Source organism: Panthera leo, chromosome B4, assembly GCF_018350215.1.
Source record: "Panthera leo isolate Ple1 chromosome B4, P.leo_Ple1_pat1.1, whole genome shotgun sequence".
Lineage (NCBI taxonomy): Eukaryota > Metazoa > Chordata > Mammalia > Carnivora > Felidae > Panthera > Panthera leo.
Genome location: NC_056685.1, coordinates 103,218,787 through 103,240,245, shown reverse-complemented (window position 1 = coordinate 103,240,245; position 21,459 = coordinate 103,218,787). Strand labels below are relative to the sequence as shown.

General features: G+C 33.6%; 1 protein-coding gene across 1 annotated transcript in view; it reads right to left on the bottom strand.

Annotated features, from left to right (window-relative positions):
• Positions 1–21,459, bottom strand: part of PTPRQ (protein tyrosine phosphatase receptor type Q) — a 199,271-nt gene that overhangs the window by 18,995 nt on the left and 158,817 nt on the right. Inside the window, exons 36-39 of the mRNA XM_042944646.1 lie at positions 13,205–13,231; positions 12,465–12,546; positions 9,018–9,108; positions 3,988–4,064 (exon numbers count right to left, since the gene is read on the bottom strand). Of these exons, the coding sequence (XP_042800580.1) occupies positions 3,988–4,064; positions 9,018–9,108; positions 12,465–12,546; positions 13,205–13,231 (277 nt within the window). The remainder of the gene's footprint in view (positions 1–3,987; positions 4,065–9,017; positions 9,109–12,464; positions 12,547–13,204; positions 13,232–21,459) is intronic.

Sequence of the window (21,459 nt, the reverse complement as noted above, 5' to 3'; positions counted from 1 at the left end):
ACTCTTTCTGAGGGAAGACTGCCTGACTTTGGGGATGGTGAAGTAAGGGACACTGATTTAATGGCTTTTCTATTTCCATCTGTTCCTGGCATTTCAAGCAAAGATTTACCCGAAAGCTAAGAGCAACAATATACTGCCCACTCCAATTCTGAAATCTTCCTTAATGTAGGGTGCTTTCCATCAGAGCCTGCTTACCATGCAGCTCAGTAATGATTTTGAATATCATTACATGTGGGTCATAGTGACTTTGTTGTAAGATTTATTATATTACAACATCACTTGATTATAGCAGGATATATATATTCAGAATTCTTAGTTTATTGCTCACCCTGCATTATCATCTTCTTATGGCTGTTTCCTGACAACCTATAATATTTAGAAGGGACACTGGGGTTTCATGAATATTCCTTTGTTTATGTAATCTGTGTAGGTTTAGTTATACCTATTAAAACCATCAGTTTCCTTTGTAATCACATTCATGCCCTATACTGTTACCCTCTATCTGGTTGAACATTAGAGGATGTGAGCTATTCTTTTGTACGTACTTATTGGGGAATAAAAATTATACAAATCAATACATCACTGATACAATTATTTGCCTTTGTCCTGTTCTACAGTATCACAAAACACATGATCATTAGCACATTGATTAAAGTTAAATGCATATATGCATCATTCTGTAAATCAAAGTAAAACTTCAGCATGCTATAGAGTTTAGGCTACAATGAAAATTAATAATCACAAGATTTCACCAAAATCTTTAGAGAAGAATTACATTTTCAAGGGAATTAATAATTTCATAAGTGGCTAAAATATTCTTACTGCAACAGAAAATGTGTGTGGCTTTTCAAAATGGATTTAAAATTCTTGCAGAAAAATAGGCTTGATTTAAAGTTTTTGCATAAATATTCAAAAGATCCCTTAACTCCTCTGAACCCTCCCTCACTTCCCCTATTAATAATTAAGATTAATAAATCTTAAACTCTCCAATTATTTATTTCTTTCACAATAGGACCCAATATATGACTGTAATTATGGAGTTATAATTAATCAATATAGAACTCAGAATGAATTTTCCCCCCTTAACAGAGGTTTCAAGGCAGGACGGAGCATCACGTAAGCAGAGTTCCAGTGGGACCAAAGGCAATGGCAGGCCTGGGAGTGAAGACCTATGAACAAGAAAATAATAAAAGACTATGGGCAGCAAAAAACAAACAACCCAGTTAATAAATGGGCAGAATATATGAATAGACACCTTTCCAAAGAAGACATCCGGATGGCTAACAGACAGATGAAAAGATGCTCAAAAATCACACATCATCAGGGAAATACACATCAAAACCACATTGAGATACCACCTCATACTGGTCAGAATGGCTAAACTTAACAACACAAGAAACAACAGATGTTGGCGAGGATGCAGAGAAAGGGGAAACCTCTTGCACTGTTGCTGGGAATGTATACAGGTGCGGCCACTCTGGAGAATAGTATGGAGTTTCCTCAAGAAACTAAAAATAGAACTACCCTACAATCCAGCAATTGCACCAGTAGGTATTTACCCAAAGGATACAAAAATACAGATTAGAAGGGGTACACCATCTACATATGCACCCCAATGTTTATAGCAGCACTCTCAACAATAGCCAAATTGTGAAAAAAGCCTAAATGTCCATCAACGGATGAATGGATAAAGAAATTGTGGTTTATATACACAATGGAGTACTATGTGGCAATGAGAAAGAATGAAATATGCCCCTTTGTAGCAACGTGGATGGAACTGGAGAGTGTGATGCTAAGTGAAATAAGCCATACAGAGAAAGACAGATACCATATGGTTTCACTCTTATGTGGATCCTGAGAAACTTAACAGAAACCCATGGGGCAGGGGAAGGAAAAAAAAAGAGGTTAGAGTGGGAGAGAGCCAAAGCATAAGAGACTCTTAAAAACTGAGAACAAACTGAGGGTTGATGGGGGGTGGGAGGGAGGGGTGGGTAGGTGATGGGCATTGAAGAGGGCATCTTTTGGGATGAGCACTGGGTGTTGTATGGAAACCAATTTGACAATAAATTTCATATATTAAAAAAAAAAAGATGTGGTATATACACACAATGGAATATGACTCAGCCATCAAAAAGAATGAGATCTTGCCATTTGCAACTATTGTAGATGGAGCTAGAGTGTATTATGCTAAGAGAAGTCAGTCAGAGGATGACAATTACCATTAATTTCACTCATATGTGGAATTTAGGAAACAAAACAGATGAACATATGGAAAGGGGGTAGAGAGAATAAAGGGAAATAAACCACAAGAGACTCTTCACAACAGAGAACAAACTGAGGTTTGATGGAGGGAGGTGGGTGGGAAATGGGCTAGATGGGTAATGGGTACTAAGGAGGGCACTTATGATGAGCACTGGGTGTTGTATGTAAGTGATGAATCATTGAATTCTACTTCTGAAACCAATATTGCACTGTATGTTAACTAACTAAAATATTAAAAATAATTAAAATTAAAATAAAAAAATAAAGTTAAAAATTAAAAGAAAAGAAAAACAGACTAGGGGCAGTAGAGGAAATCCTCAGGTGACTGTAGGGTCACCATGATAAGGATGGTTAACTTTGCTATATGTTAGAATTAAAGCCAGGGTGTGAAAATATACGGGAGCATATCTCGTTTTTTAAAAAAAAAAAACTGTATATTGGAGCTGTTCAGAGATAGAATCATCTGCCTTAGGAGGAAGTAGGTGAATCAATGCTGAGAGAAGCTAATAGGATTTTTAAAGAGACAGTTCCAAGGTGAATGGTTGACTTAAATAAGAACAAGGGCAATTCCTAACTCTGAGATTCCTCAGAGTGGTTGTGTCAACCCAAGTGGAGGTCTTGGGTGCATTTAAAGTTTCCATATACCTATGATAGGGAAGAGCACTGAGAAGTCAAAGAGCCATGGAGAAGGAGAGGAAGCCCTAAAAACACATTGGTTTCATTCAATTTTCAATCCAATGCAGCAAGCTTTTATTATCTATGATGTGCCAGATAGTTCATTAGGCATGCCACAAAATTCATCCCATGTTGGTTCATTTATGTTCTTTTATATTTTTATATTATTTTTATGTTTATTTTTGAGAGAGAGAGAGAGACAGAGTGCAAGCAGGGGAGGGGCAGAGAGAGAGGGAGACATGGAATCCAAAGCAGTCTCTAGTCTTAGCCATCAGCACAGAGCCCGACGTAGGGCTGGAACCCACAAACTGTGAGACCATGACCTGAGCTGAAGTTGGACGCTTAACTGACTGAGCCACCAGGTGCCCACCTTTTTTTTTAATGTTTATTTATTTTTGGGAGAGAGAGCATGAGAGAGCGAGTGGAGGAGGGGCAGAGAGAGGGAGAGAGAGAGAATCTCAAGCAGGCCTTGCACTGTCAGTGCAGAACCCAATACAGGGCTTGAACCCACGAACCATGAGATCATAACCTGAGCTGAAATCAACAGTCAGAAGCTTAACTGACTGAGCCACTCAGGTGCCCCTCATTTATGTTCTTTGAGCAGGTACAATGGAGTGCACATTCTCCAGGTAGCTGAGGATAAAAAGTAGAACATGACATCACAGTCCCATTGAAGGACTGAAAACCTAGATGGGAAGAAGAGCATGCTATTTTTATATTATATGGACATAACTATCTATTTGACTGATTTTTTCTTTGTAAGAGAGATTGACAGACCTTTTTATGCACAAATAATATACTGACAAATATAAAATAGTGGAAAGGCCTGTGTCACTTACTAGTGACATGATTGTTGGTAAACTGCAATCTCTATTAGGAGCCTCCATTTCCCCATCTATAAAAGGGAGGTACCTAGTGTTGTTGTGAGGGACTGGCACATTAAAATCCATAGAGTTTATAATTAATTTCTTATTTAAAATAGTTGGAAGAGTAATATAATTGAAGTATTTATGTTTTATAAGAATATAAAACAAAAAAATGGTGACTTACAGAAACATAGCTGGCATTAATATAATCTGATCCTGGAATACTAGCATCAGCTATCAGCTTCACTCTGTTATTATTATCTAGAGGAAAATATGAGACATTAATGCTAATTCATTTTTAAAATTGCCACTACTTTCTTTCCTATAAAAATAATACAAAGAAATTCATGACATAACATAGAACATTACAGATAGCCATAAAATTAAAGAAGTTCCCTCTTATCTCATACTTCCACTGCCCAGAGACAATGACTATTAATATGTTCTTGTACATACTTCCAGAATCTTCTGTACATATTCATAAAAAATTAACCACAAATGGAATTATTGTGGTTAAAAACCACAAATTTTCTGCAATTTTTTTTCATTTACCTATGTTTGTCTTTCCATATTATCATGGACAAAATGTCTAGCTCATTATTTTAAACATATGGTATTTCACTGATTGGATATATTAATTTAACTCTTATGATGATTTAAATTCATCTCATTTTGTTATTGCAAAATGCCGAATAAATATATTTAAACTATTTGCAGTGTATTTGTAGAATGCATTACCAGCAGTAGAATTCCTAAATCGTATTGTGCATTTCAAATTTTGAAAGATATTGCCAAACTGTTCTCTAATTATATAAGTTCATACTCCAAACAAAAGTGTTTGAACAATTCTGTTTCCTCTTATTTTCACTACCATAAGATATTATTAAACATTTTAATTTATGATATTTTGGTAGATACAAATTTATATCTCATAATATTTATTTTTATTTCCTTAAATGTGAATGTAATTGATCTGAGGTTATTTGTTTGTGTATTGGCCATTTTAAATAACTTTTTTAACTGACTTTTCATATTATACTATTTTTCTATTAAAAATATTTTATAATGAAAATATGCTTACATGTATTGAATGAAATTTTCTTCTTGTCATTTATTTTAGTCTATCAATCAATGGAGCTGCTAGCTATCTTGCCATACATAAAATTTACATGTTTTTATAATCAAATTTCTAATTATTTTTCCTCATGGAATTATGGCTTCTTGTGTCATTCATACAAAGGTGTCGGTCACATCAATGTTTTTATTTGTACAAATTCATTCATAATTTCTTCTAGAACTTTAGTGGGTTTTTCTGCTTTTGTTTTAACTATTTCAATCTTTGATCCATTGGAATTTATTATTATTTTTTATGGAATGAGCTTAAATATATTTTTTATTGTTTGTTTCTTTGTTGCCATTTGGAACAACAGTCTCAATTTGTTAACATTCCATCATTCCCCCTTACTCAAAATACTACTGTTATTATACACTAGATTTCTCTATGCATTTAGGCCTATTTCTGGACTATTTATTCCTTTCTATTAATTTTTCTGCCTATTCTTTCTTTAATACCAAACTTTTAATGATTATTCTTTAGAATATTTTAAGATCTGGTAAAACTAGATGCCCCTAACCATTATTCTTTTCAAAAAAGGGGTTCAAAATTATTTTTTGTGAGGATATTTACCATGTTGGTATTACAGTCAGAATGTCCAGTGCTAATTTTAACTAGTCATGAAAATGATACAAAATACCATTACTACATCTTTATTTTGAAGTTGGTTTTTTTTTTTTTTTTTTTTTTTTTCCTAATCTCATGAGGAAGACACTTGGTAGTGGAGGAACAATTGGTAAATGGCTTTGGGTTTGAATTCCAAATGAATCATCTGTTATCTACCATATAAATGGACTTGGGTGAATTCCTTAACTTCTCTTCTCCTTCATTACCTAAACTATAATATATAGTTATAATATTTATTTTTAGAATTTTCTTGAGGAAAACTTACACGAAAGCTTCTGAAACTTATAAAGCTGAGTAGAACTTGATACATGCTCTCATGTTCTTAAAGCTTAAACACATGTTACTTGTTAAATGACTATGCTGCATCGTTAGAGTTAAAATGACCTGCCCTATAGGTTTAGAGATGGGGAATGTTTAAGCAAATTTATGCAAATGATTTATGCCTCAAAGACTTTGAATTTGGTGTGCTATAACTATTTTAATGACCTTGTGGCTAGTCCTGTAACTTAGGAAGGGATCCCATCAGGTTTCTATTCACTTGATATGCCTGCTTATAACTATCTGAGTCAACAGCAAGCTAAACTTTTCTTCGTGGTGTTGGAACATTTCTGAAGGTCATAGTGTCCTGTCAAACAGAGATTTGGAAATCTCTTTTGCAAGCATTTGCTGCTAATTCTAGTACCTTAAAGCCCTGTAAGCTAATATCTTCTATAATGCACTGTGATATTTGAAATCCCACTTCCTACATTACTCAGGGGAAACAATGTACTTCACTAAGCTGGCTCAAGCTAAAATTCAGAGTCTATTAAAATGAATTCATTCTCTATGGGAGAAAAAAACGTTTCTTCAGCTTAATGGCTTCTCTGCGAGCACAGCGGGAGAATATATTTAGTTTAAACATCTCATTTCCTTGTACTGTGTGTGTGTGGCAGGGGTACGCTTACCCATAGAGGTGGCTGTGAGTTTATAGCTCGCCTTCTAACCCAGGTTAGGGAACTGTGCTTGTTATGTCCAGACTATAGACCCTAAAGTCCTGTTACTAAAGCTTATTCACCAAGAAAGTTAGTGGCTTTTAAAAATAAGCAATCTATTATTGATTCAACAATCATAAGCACTAACATTGAGAGCATGTTCCAGTACTGTGCAGAGTGGGTTAAATAATTACTCCATTAATCCTCACAGTAAGCTCACGAGGTGGACACCACTGAATGGTACATATAGTCACTAAGGCTGTTAGTAGGTACACAGGATTGCAGCCTAGCAAGTTTCATTGGAGCCCACACATTCTTAGCAGTTTTACTATATGCAGGCAGTAGGTATTCATTGAATTAATTAATTATTCTAATAACATTTTTGAAGAATAGAGAAATCTACCTAATAAAATTATTTCTTATAGGACCTCCAATTCTCTAAGAGGATAGTTAAGAAAAAATTTTCCCCTACAAATCCATGAAAAGATATTGAATGTGGATGTAATACATTATTTGAAAAAGTGCCATAAATTTTTCTGGACTGAAATCAAGAAAGCAGAAAACAATTAGACATTGTCCATTTGCCTCTAGTAAAGGTGAAACATGCATGAAATTCTAATTATGATATTCCAAACATCCTTGATGTGTAATCCTACCATTAACAATTATTTTTTGTCTTAGCCTCAGATTTGAAGAAATGGGGCAATCATACTCCTCAAATCTTCTTGTTGTTTTAAGGTTTTTTATTTACTTCCATTGACCACTCTTATTCTCTTCCTGTCTTATAAGTAATAAAGCTATGTGGTCTGACTTTTATTATAGTGATAATGTGAATCCTGATAATAATGCACTGGGATCTTAATAATAAAAGATTGAAATGTCACATTTAAAAAACATTTTGCTAACATCTCAAATTTCTACATATTTTCAATTAGGTACCCTTTGATCTTTGGAAATAAGTTAGCCATATTTGGTTTACTTATTTTATATATACTGATGGATTAAAAATCACTTCAGCCAAATATATGAATGTAAATAGATATGAAATATTCCATAATAACTGTCTTTCAATTAGATTATAGTATTCATTTTCACTGAAAAGCATTGAATAGGAATGGAGCAAACAAGTATGGAAGAAATATAGATAGAGACAAATATAAAAATATGAGAAATTCCCTATCTCTTAAACTTATAATGCATCTGACCCAGGTTAACTCTCTGAAAGGGAAAACAAAAGGATCCACTGAGAAACACAGACATTTAGAGATGCAATACTAACATTCAGTCATTCCTACAATAGTGTCTGATTTGTCAACTTGCTCCTAAAGTCATTCACGTATTATTTGCTTTGTTCCAGAAAGGATTTTGTGTGATTAAGGCTATTTGCATTTCATCCTATCCTAATTCTTGGGAATTAGCAGATTCCACTAGATGACTACTTCCTATATCACGTTTCCCTAAATTTGTTTACTTCATGCCTCAGTTATCCTCCAGTTCTAGAATATCAGAGTTTGGTCCATGTCTTCCTATCAACATCCTTTATTATTTTACACTCTGCGAGTGTATCCTTCTCCACGTCTGTGTCTTCCTAGACAGAAGAGTTCAATTTTTAAGTAAGGATTTTACCAATATAGAACATAGAAAAATATATATATTACTATTATATTATTATATATTATATTTGTATATTGTGTATCATTATAATACATAATATTATATATTATTATATATTAGAATATTTTAAAATTAGGAATATTTAAAAATTCTAGATTTTGAAACAATATTAACAATATTTCAGAACACCACAAATAGCACTTGTTTATTTCATAGTACGAAGTGAATTGTATCAGAATACAGACAGTAGGCACACGTGTTCAAAATATGTAATATCAAACATACAGCTATTATTAACAGAGGAATATAATTATTTTTCCTTTCACATCGCTGCTAATTCTTAAAACAACAATGCAGTTTCTTTCCTCATTGATTGAAAAATGAAATATGGCTTACTATGGTGAGACACAACCCTGCCTCCTTTGTAAAACCAATCCTGGTAAGCATACGTTTACTCCGATCTTCAGTGAATAGTTTGCAATGCATTTTTTTATATTCCGTAAGAAAGCACTGCCCTGCTTTTAAGGGAAACTAATGCACAAAGTTACATGTTTCTCTTTTCATTTGAGAACTGGATCTGTAGGAAGATGTTAGAGAGGTTCCTTACTTGGGTTAAATTACAAAGCTAAGAAACTATTAGGTCTACAGTTTCTTGCACCTGCATAAGCGAACCTTGTGTGAACAAGCTGAAAATCATGTATGTTAACTTCAATAAATATTAACAAAGCAAAAGAGATACAGTTTGAAAATTACTGCTAATAAAATGCATTATTGTAATCTGATGAATATGTAATATAATAAATTTAAGAAGTAAAGATGCTAAGATGCATTTGGTACTCATTTTAAAACATTTTGCAGGTCAGAACCAGAGGCAGTAAGTGCACATACATGGTTTTATATTTGGAAAGCGGTTTTTTGCTCTGTTCCAAGGCAGATCAGCATCAGTTGAAGAAAGATCCTGAAGAAATTTTGGTAATTCCTGTGGAATGAAGTTATTTCACAGTTTAGATTTATTTCAGAGGAAAACAAGAAATTCTACTTAATAAAAGACTATTCTTCACTCTAAACCCTTTTACTTTTAAATTGAAAACACCTCTCATAACTGCAGAAACAAGATCAAATTAATAGTAATGAACTTATATAAATGTTTACTGAAAATATTCTGAAAAAAATTGGTCTTTTGGACTATTGGTCTTTCTGGGATAATTTCTTTGTATTTTGGGAAGCTCTAAGATGTGGCAACCATGTTAATAATAACCCTGCTCCATACTTCACTAATGGTTTCATCAGGTACACACTGAGTATTATTTAATATTTTAATGTCTACTTAGTAGGGGAAGGGAGTTCAGTGATTTATTTTTTGTTTTCTCTCCTCGGGCAGCGTGATTTCATGCCTATTAATTGGTACAACACTGGTCAGTTTAAGAACATGTCAAAGGTCAATTCCTGTTCTCAGTAGGCATTGTTAAATCGATACTGGAACGCAAAGGTGCGATTAAGAATTATCAGACACAGAGGAAGGGTCAAGGAGTTCCATTATTGACATTTTGATAAAAGATCATGATATTATCCACTCATCATTAAAAAAGTTGGTGCCAGAAAACGTGTTCATTATTTTGTTGACCTGGTGATTTATATTTACAAAGTTCACAGGTTTTCAGTTTAGAAATAAGTCTCAACTTGCCAAATTCCTTAAAAAGTATTAAAATTTGTGTTTTTACAACTTTTTCAACATCATTATAAATAATTTCTTTTAATTAGGTAATTCTCCCTTTCCCACTTATTTTTCCTCAAAAAGAAAATCCGGACAGTCTTTTGCATATGGATATGGGTTAGAGGAAAGAAACAGTGTAAGCATCTGAAATCTCGTGTGTTGGCACAAAAGTCTTAGGGAAAAAAAAATTAGCCAACTAGGGAATCCCAGAACAGCTTCCTTGTGTCAAGGTGTCAGGAGTATATGTCAGTATATTCGTAACAGACAATGAAATAGAGGCAGAAAAAAAGGTGAAATGGAAATCATCTGAAAAGTGGTACTTCTATTCTGTAATTTTTTCACATAGTAGTTTCCACTTACAGATTTAAATGACTGTGGCCTTGATAATTAATACCCAATTACCAGGTTGACTGTTTGGATAGTAATGTTATACTTGGCAGCCTTTTTCTTATCAGGGAACATAGGGCCTCCACCATCCTATTCAGCATTTTCTCTTACTGTTTGCTCTTTTCATTGGGATCCTAGTTGAGTTGGACTGTTTTGCATCCTTAACCCTTCCCCCTTTATCTATCTGTTGGTCTTCTGCTTGTCCTAAAGTTCATCTCAAAGGTCACCTTTTTGTAAAGCCTTTTCTGACTGCTATCCAAATAGAGTCAGTTCTCACTTTTCCCTGCATATTTCTATCATGATACAGTGTATTTTTGTATTTTTTGTGCATGTCTTATCACAGTATGAGCTTCTTTTATGGTAGAAGTCATCATCATAATAGCTAATACTCGTGTCAGCCACGATTCTTAGTGTTACACACATTCAATTATGTTAGCATTCACGACTTAGTGAGTTAAATAGTATTATTTTACAAATGAAGATATTGAGGAACAGAGAGTTTAAGTGATTTGCCCAAAGTCACTTGGCTATTGAGTGTTGAGTTCATATATACATCAATATGCTAAATACAATGCCTATCATATAGTAGAAGCTTATAAATATTTAATGTATAAGTGAGTATGACCTGATTTATAAAGTTTACCAAATATGCATTTATTTATTAAAATATAATTTTGCTTTGAAAACTTAACGCATCATTAGGGGCGCCTGGGTGGCTCAGTCGGTTAAGCGTCCGACTTCAGCTCAGGTCACGATCTCACGGTCCGTGAGTTCGAGCCCCGCGTCGGGCTCTGGGCTGATGGCTCAGACCCTGGAGCCTGCTTCCGATTCTGTGTCTCCCTCTCTCTCTGCCCCTCCCCCGTTCATGCTCTGTCTCTCTCTGTCTCAAAAATAAATAAACGTTAAAAAAAATTAAAAAAAAAAGAAAACTTAACACATCATTAAGATAAAAACAATTTTAAAAAGTTCCTTACATATATAGATATATTTATAAAATGTATAAAGTTTGCCTATATATTTATATAAAAAAACAAGTTCTCAAAACCATGATCTCCAAAAAAGTTGAACTAGAAACTTTCTCAACATAATACATGTGAAAATGTTATTGCTAATAAAACTTTTCATCTACTCAGTCATGCATAATGTAATTATATTCGCTCTTATTCTAGTGAAATTACACTTTTGCTCCTGAAAAATTGAGAGTTCTCGCTGTGTAAATGCTAAGAAAAGTTTTATGGTACCATCGATTTTGTTAAGTCCAGACCAATATTACTTAAGAAGCATAACCAAAGAGCTGTAGGAAATACCATTAATCTTCTCACATTTTGTTATTATTCCCTGAGAGGCTGAAATATTATAATCCTGAATTATTCAAGCCAATTGCTTAATTCTTTGTTTCATAAGTTCACACACTAAAAATTTCATGCAAAAAAAAAAAGAAAGTTTTTGGTGACATTTAGAGATCCGTTTTACTTATATAATACAAAATAACCAGCTAAGTTTGGAAAGATGCACACAAGTTTTAAAAAAAGCTTATTTATAGTTCTGATATACACCTTATGCATTATTATAATTTAAATTTTATAGGTATATAGAATGTTGAAAGCAATAAAATTAATCTTAACTTCTGAATAGTGTCAAAGTGGAATGTTCTTAACTTCACATATTTTCCATAATGTGATATAGTATTTATTTCATAGTAACTTAATAATAGGCCTCATAAAACGCAGGTATTTTTAACTTTTGGATAGTTCTAGAAATAATATGATTTTTATAGTTTCTGGAAACATCACGTTCTCAGGTTCATCCACATCACTAACATAAACTAAGCAGGCAAAAATGGAATTATTTGGTCTCTAAATCTAAAATAATTATTTAAATATTAAAACCACATTTAGAGCATAACCTAAGTCTCACAAAAACCAGTGAATACAGCATTCCAGATTCTCATCCATCTGGATGAAAGAGCAGAGAAGAAATGAGGCCAGGTTGCCATTGCTGGGAAGGTCTGAAGCAGAGCACCTTTTCCTCACACAGTAGGTGAATAATTCCATTCGGGTTGCACCAGAGGCCACCACGTGTAACATTACTATCCAAACAATCAACCTGGTAATTGGGTATTGATTATCAAGGCCACAGTCCTTCATGGCCTTGCTTGCTTAAAATGGACATGAAATGTGACACATGAAACGACTGGAGGTCTGGCAATGTTGTGACAACTGCTAGTAACATACCGAAAATTCTTCTTGAAACTTTAGGTTGTTGTTTGTGCAAAGCTCTTCAACATGTTGCAGGAAGGATTTCTTGCTCACCGGCCTCCAAGCAAAGAAAGGTATAAATATTATCACGTTAGATTGAGTTCTTTCGCTTTAGCATGGCGCTGGCTGTACAGTTAATGAGCCACAGAACAACAGACATTTCAAAACCCATAAACCACACAGCCCTTTAAAGTCACTCTGTCATATTTATAAAATTAACTTTTCCACTGTAAGTTTGCTTTCTTTGTCTCCTGGCACAAAATTCTTTCAATTTTCAAGTGACTTTCGATGAATGATTTCATATTTTAACGAAGAAAGTTTTTCAAGTAAATATAAGGGCATAAAGTTATCATTGAATCCTAAAGCACATAATACCTCTTTGTCATACAGAAAACATTTTATACATTACAAGGTTTTAGAAGATATAAAATATTGCAGTGACCTCATTCTCATAATGACATGGTTTTTAAACCCTAAGGAGTTTAAATATCCCCGTATTACTTCCCAAGCTAAAATACAGACATGCAGGCTTCGCCCCAGAGAGAGAGAAAGCATTTCTCCAGTTACCATGCAATTAGTCATGCTTTTATGATTTATATCCAGCTTGGAGGTTTTTCTAGCAAACATACAAGAAAGGAACCACACATTAAGATTCATTGAATCAGTGAATCTAGCATTGATATTCAAAAAGAAGAAAAGATATTTAACAAACTTACTTGATGGATTTTCTATAACTAAGTAACCTGCAACAGAGATTGTGTTAAATGCATTGTAAGTTGAGGGTATAGTTCTTTCTAAAAGACTTCTAGACTAAAATCAGAAAAATATAATAAATCGGTAACGTATGATGTGTTATCCCTTTAACTGATAGGTGATCGTTATTTTAAATTCTATTTCAGTTGTCTAATATTTGGATCTAAATATGGCTAAATAATAACTTAGTTTCTCTCTCATGCTAAGGCACCCTTTTATGCTGTTAGGCCTTTGGAGTACTGTGTTAAAAACAGGTCTTTTTTTAATTTTATTTTATATATTGCATAGTATTTAGGGTCTAAGAGAGTTAATGTGGATTAAAAAAAATATTTTCTTTGTCCACAGAGAGTGCTTAACCAGGGAGAGTGGATCTTTGAAAAATGACATCATATTGCTTAAATTTTATTTCATGAGTGAGTTTTGATGAGTATGTAACCATAAAAAATCACAATTCTTTCAGTTACTTTAGACATATCTCCTGTGACACTTCATCGGTCCAATTATTTATACTCTGAAAAAATCTGAAATAATTTTTTGCAGCTAAATAGACTATGCATCACACACAAATTCAGAGATGGGCACATCTTCAATAACACGTTTGTCATGCACAATTAGCACTGCAAAACCACAAAAGGCACAAAGTATAATGAAATAAAATGAATAACATATAACTTTTTCAAAGTTTTAAAATTTAAATATTATCAAGGATGATTTTGCTGTATTCCTTAAATGAAGAATATTTATAAGAAGATGTGGTTTTGAGGTAAAGAATAAATGAAAGAAAATAATTAGATTGAAAGATGCAGCCTAAAGAATACTATACAAATAGTCTCAAAGGGGTGGGTTCAATGAACAAAAAATGAGTCAAAAAAGTTCAATTTATTACAATATAGGAACTGGTGAAAAATATGGGGGTGCAGGAGCAAGTACTACCAAGAAGAATGAAAGAATTCTTGGCTAATGCTTTAGGTGTCCCCAAGGAGAAGAAGGTATCTCCCAGCTTCTTAGGGTATAACCTCATAGAGCATACCATTATCAAACACGGCATCACAGTGATAAAACAGCAATGTTTGAGCAAAGTCTCCGTGGATGAACTTGTAAGCTTCCCACGATATCCTAGAGTGATTCTAAGAAGGCAACAGAGAAATTTTTAACCAAATGAATATGGAGATGACTGAATGGGCTATTGAATCAGAATCTTTGATTTGGGGTATAGAAAAGAAAGACAGACTATCTGAATTCGAGGCTCTGGAAATACTTCTGACATAGCAACAGATGCAGTGGGGACTGGGGCAACAATCGATCCCTGTTGGAAATAATTACTCTTCAGCAAAGACCAGTAAGAAAAAAATATAATCATGGGCTAGACCCATACTACCCAAGTTCCCTTAGATGCCTGTTGCCCCGATGCTTTTATGCCACAATATTCCTCAGAAACAGGAAAAGCAAGGGGTTAGGTTAGGCATTCCTGCTTAACTGAGCTTAAGATAGAAATATGAATGAGACATTTGAATTAGCAAGACCAATTTCCCTGCTACCACAGGGAAATGGAAATTCTTGAATTGCATGGAGATTGTTTTCATATCAACTTGTGAATGGTGAGATTCAAACATATTACATCTAATTTAATGACAGGCTCATGGCCCACCTATTTAAGGACAGTCAGACTGCCATCCTATAGTAGGAAGAGTCTCTTTTCCCAGAGAATCCAAAATTATTTGAGGCAGTATTGGCAAAATATTTTTACTGAGCCATCTAGAATCTAAAGTAGGGCTAGCTTCTGCACAGCCATCAATAAGGTATTTGAAGAATCAAAATATGTTCATGAAGTCCTCAAAATACATTAAACATGAATAATCATATTAAAATATAAATGAGCAAGAAATAGTTGAACCACCAATTATTCACATCCTGGCTCTTATTATCATTAATGATTTATATTTTCACTTAGAAATTATAATTAATTTAATAAAAAGATGTTTCTTTTATCAATTTATTTACAGTGAAGAATACTACAGAAAGTTGCTTTTTTTTACTATTATTTTATCTTGCAATTGAAAGATCTCTGTAAAGATACTAATTTTATTTTTTAAAATTTATTTATATTTATTCATTTTTTAAAGTTTATTTACTTATTTTGAGAGAGAGAGAGAGAGAGCAGGGGAGGGGCAGAGAGAGAGGGAAAGAGAGAATCCCAAGCAGGCTCCATGCTGTTAGTGCAGAGCCCAACACAGGGCTCGATCTCACAAACCATGAAATCATGACCTGAGCTGAGATCAAGAGTCAGAAGCTTAGTTGACAGAGCCATCTAAGCGTCCCTAAAGATATTAATTTTGAACTGTAACTGGCTATTAGATTCAGGTGAATATTTGTGAATTCTTTCCTTACTATAAAATATGATGCCTTTATTGGTTTTAAATATGGGCTCTAACAATTACTAGCTGGGTTACGTTAAGCAAGTTACTTAATCTTTCTGTGCCTCAGTTCCTAATTTGTAAAATAAGGAAAGCATATGTAAATCAAGGTCATATATGTAAAATGTTTAGAAATGCCCTTGGCTTTGGAAGCAATACATAAGTATTAGTTACTATCATTAGTATTAGAATTGCTATTTCTACTCTATTTTGTAAAACTCAAGCTCCTCTTACCCATCTGTCCTACAATTCATACTGATATAAAGGAAGAAATTTTTTTGTTTCTAAAAGAATACTTTATCTTAATTTTACTCAAAACTTGGTAGACTAGAATGTGCTAAATTAAGCAGCAAGATTTCCTATTTTATTCTTAATCAAGGTCTCAGCATAAAGAATGATCATAGATAAACAGACTTCAAATCTAAGCCTTGCTTTCTAGTTCTCAATTCAAGATCCCAAATACATCTCTAATAACATAAAGACTGTAATAATTCAGTTTTCACATTATCATGTGAAAGCATTTCTCATCATGCCCACATTTGTAATGTTCTTCCTTACAACTACCTTTCACATATCCTGTTTGTACTCCACATACTTTCTAGCATCCCTCCCTCTCAGTTTGTACCATTTCAGGTGTTTTACCACAACCATATCCTACTGATTCCTCAACAGCTGATTCAAATGTTAACCCTTCTATGGACCTTACTCTGATCTGTTATAGAGAAAATAACTTCTTTCTATAAAACCAAATTTCTATGGACAGGTCACTAACCACTTGTATTATGGCTGTATAAGTACATGTATTAAGGATATACATGTTGAGGTTCATGTATACTTGAAGGCTGGGGCAGGATTAACACTTGGTTTTGCTATAAATCCCTTGTAACCTTATTCATAGTAGACAATGAATTAATCATCATTAAATATAAAACTGTGGATGCATTCAGACTAGGACACATAGAATGTTAAACATAAATACTCTGATTATTATGAGAGTATCTAAAGTGAATGAATTTTCCACTAAAATAGAAGGCAATTGAGAATTCTCAGAAGTTTTAGCTAAGTATGATCAATAGATGTATGAATAAACACTATATGAGTCTAACCAAAGCCATATTGGATCCCCTAACTAGAAGTTAACAGGAGCTAGATACCTCGTAGGAAATTAGATATATGAATAACAAAATCACCTTGCCTATACAACTAATAAAAAGATACACTTCAAAAAAACAACTAAGAACTATTTTGGCTTTATTTTCCTTTGTATCACTCTCTTTTTCTAAACCTAGTCACTTTATGTAACCTATTCTTTACATTTGTATTTACGTAATATGAGAAACAAGACTTCTAAAGTCTAATTTTTATGTAATTTTCCAGTCTATGCTTATGTTACCAGTATGTGTGACCTGAAAATGAAATACCTATCTGGATGGCTTAAATTGAGAAGACATTTTGGCACACATTACCTGACTATTCAAATAAAAGATTTTTTGTTGTTGTTGTCTATAGTATCCATATCATTGCTTTGATACTTAGCTTCATATTATAAAGGTGCATTTTTTCCATTAAGAAATCGCTGCATTCTAAATTTTATTATAGGTTTTAAAGTCTGTTTTTATATAGGAAAAAAAAATAAATTTGAACAATTTATACACGGAACTAGAAAAGAAGGTGGAGCATAATACACAAAAGCATTGACTTTTACTGATGAGAAAATTAAATTCTTTTAGGAAAAATTGTTTGTTTAGATAAACATAAAAAATACCTCATAGAAATTAACGTCAGCAATGTTATTTTAGAAGGAGTGTTATTTCCAAATCAAGTGATCTGTGAAGATACTCAAAGAAACTCCTTTTTATTAACATTTTTAAAAACTTAAAGTGTTACATAGGGAGAATTTTAGACTGGTATGGTACACTTATTTTAACCCTTATTTTATTCACTTACAATGGTGAAGATACTGTCAAATTGTATTCAGTTCGTTATTATATAAATCAATTTGGGAACTGTCCAGATTTCAATAAGATAACTGACCACTTTCCAACAGGAAGGGCTAAACACTTCTTATTACATGAATCTTAGCTGTCTTAAATCCTATTCCTTTTTTTTGGAAAAGGGTATTATTTCATGTCTGGGCTCATTTTTTAAAAGTCTATCAAAAACTTAAATTCCACTCAGATTACTCTTGATAGATTCAGAGAGGAACCATTTATTTATGTTGGCAGTGGTGATTGAAGACCATATTGTCACAGAGACTCAGCTTTCTCTCAAGGTCAATTAGTTGAAATCTATAGGGAATTAAAATATAGTCTAAATAGAGAGCTATGGATGATAGCCTATAGATGAGCAGCTTAAATCAGCATTACCAGTGGCATAGGACAAATTGAGAAACCTCGTGTTTTCTACTTAGATTAAAAAGAAAAGAACCTCAAATTTTATTGCATTGGTTTAAACTATGTATTTGTCAAACTAACAACATACTTCATATTCAAATAAAATTTTGTTAAGAATCTTTCTGGTAAAATATCTTAATGAACCTTTCCAAGTTTTAGAAAATGTTGAGAGTGAATTTTTAATTTATAAATTTCAATCGCCATTAATTGTTCTAACACTTACATGTACTTCTTCAATGATATCCTATTACTTATCCACAACATTTACTATAATGATTTCAAAGGTGTCTTAAGTTTTGTCTTTTCCTATTGTTTTTATTTGTTTTAGGCTTTAAAAAGTATTCTTTCAGATCCTTCTTCATTGTTTTATCAAATCACCAACAATTCTTCTTTGGCCCCTAATATAAATTTAAACAATTATCCTAATCAATCCTTGAAAAGTTAAAAATATAACTACCATATGATCTAGCAAGTCTACTTCTAGGAATGTCCAAAGGAGATGAAAACACTAACTCAAAAAGGCATCTGCACCCCTATGTTCATGGCAGCATTATTTATAATAGCCAAGACATGGAAACAACCTAAATGCCCAGCAGAGGGTGAATGGGTGAATGGGTAAAGAAGTTGTGGCATGCATATATATATATGGATATATACATATATGGATATATATATATATATATATATATATATATCCATAAAAAAGAGGAAATTCTACCATTTGTAATAACATGGATGGGTTGGAAGGCATTATGCTAAGTGAAATAAGTCAGAGAAAGAAAAATAGTATATGATCTCACTTATATGTGGAATCTAAAAAACAAATAAACACGAATCCATAGAGAAAGAGATCAGATTTGTGGTCACCAGGGACAAAGGGTGGAGGGGAGGGAGAATTGGAGGAAGGTGGTCAAAAGATGCAAACTTCCAGTAATAAGATAAATAAGTACTAGGGACCTAACGTACAACACAATAACTATGGCTAACACTGCTATATGGTATATTTGAAAGTTGTTAAGAAGATAGATCCTAAGAGTTCTCATAACAAGGAGAATATTTTTTTCTTTTTATTGTATTTATATGAAATATATATATACAATTTTATTGTATCTATATGAACAAATATATATATTGTGGTAATTATTTCATAATATCTGCAAATCAAACCACCATGCTGTAGACCTTCAACTTATACAGTGAGCCATGTCCATTATTTCTCAATAAACTTGTAAAAAATGTTAAAAAAAATATTATCCTAACCAATAGCTGGTACTATACAGCTGACTCTAAAACCTCACCTTATAAGGTAAACACACCACTTGAATAAGTGGTGTAATATAGTTCTTATTTAATTAGAAAAACAATCAGTAAGTGATATCTAAGTACTTTCTCAGTATATTTCCTCATATCTGTAAAGATAAACAGGTTTAATAGGAGCTTAGCTATTTAAAGGGCAGCTCTTTGGAGGCATCCCTTCGTTTTTCATCCCAGTATGTCCAGTGTCTACAACAGTGCCTGGCACTTGATAGGTGCCTGACTGATCCTTCTTTTACTCAAACAAGATAAAATGGACTTCCAAATAGATAAGGAAAAGCAGCATTCTTCCTGACATAAAAGAGCTGTGAGAAGATTCCCAAGGAGGCAAGAGGTGTATTTTCATTATTATGAAGTCTTTCGACATTAGCACTTTTGAAAACAAAATTCTTGACAGATGTTTTTTCTTGTCTACCACATATCTTAGATTCTAGCCATGGGCATAAGATTAGCTACCTCGGGCAAGAGGGCAGAAGGAGTAGATACAGAAGCTGAAGAAATTGCTGACAGCTGTTTGAAGAGGTGGACACAGACTCTCAGTGAGAATTTAATGAAGAGGACACAGATGACATAATATCTAAAAAGAAGCACTTCTAGCCTGAACTATTATCAGCTAGCAAGGCAGGTTAGCACTGAAGTTCTTCAGTTAAGGGTTAGAAGGGAACCACAGAAAACTAAATTTGGAAGAAGACTACATCTACTTTAACAAATATGATTTATGAAGAGGTGTTCTATAAAGGTTCTGATGAATCCAAACTAATTAAGTTTACCTCTATCAAAGTAAGAGCTCTGACTAAGCTGGATACTACTGACTAATTCTAAGAGAGGACATTTGGTTGTGGAGGAGAAACAGTGAGGATTCTATAAAAAATGGAAGTATTCTTCTCTGAGGCATTAATGGCATAGAGCAAAAAATTAAAAGAATTCTGTTTAATGATGTCAAAAAAGGATATTTGGCAGGGGGCAGGGTTGCTCAACCAGGCCCCTTGTGAGTCTAGAATGCTGAGGGGTCAGCTTTGAGTGCTGGTTGGAGTTGGATATTTTATGTGTGATGTGATCACTTAAACCTTTAGCTCGACAGAATCTTACTTTGACAACTGAATCTGATCATGCAGGTCCTTTGAGGAAAACGTATTTTTATAAAACTATTTTAATTCTGTCAGTGGGAACTTGGCAATTAGTTTATATGAAGTAAAACAAGGTTACCTATGATTCCAAAATGCTGAATATGATTAGAGTAGAAATAGTCCTGGATTCCACTGTTTTAATCATGCTGAGTACTATTCATGATCAATGAGAATGTCAGGAGCCTTGGCCCCATCCAGGCTTGTGGTTCATGGGGACTGATTCCTCTGTAATAGATTTGGGATTTTGAAATCAAATACATTTTTGTTCTTTGCCTCCATTCATATTCTTTGCCTGAACAAACTGGTTATCTCTGGGGCACTCGATCAGTTGCTGGAGTCCCTGGTAATACTGACATTTTGCTATGCTACCCTCAGAATGCATAAAGCAAGTTTTGTGCTAGCCTACAGATGGCATTTCCAAGCATCAGAGGAGTGCCTGAAAGCATGCACAGTTGGCTACCCATTGGTTAGGGCTGAAGTACAGATTCCATGAAATGTGCCACTCTGTGTATGCCCCAGAGGCACAGAATGGAAAATTTCATCGTCTTGGTCTTTACAGATTGCCACCTGCAGTAGTCGAAATGAGCTTGTGTGAAGTGTGGACCCAGACTCCATCTGTCAGATGGAGAACGCAGCTTTGTATCATGGTAATAATAACACAAGATGCATGTGCAGAAATCTAGGTGAAAACCTATTTTACTATCAAAGCTAACACAACATGAGAACACAGCAAATTCTCAGGACATGCACATTACGAGGCAATGTGCTTTTTGATAAGGTTAACTTTACCATATCAATAGCATGCAAATTATAGAGGATATATTGTACCTAGAAAGCATAGGGCTTTTTTTTCCTTTGGCTTTGGAAAAAATAGCACATTAAACAACAAAACGCTCAGTATAATACATTTAAAAATATAGAGCACACCAGCTGACAAGATGAAAACAATCACTACAGAGCTCTGCACCAC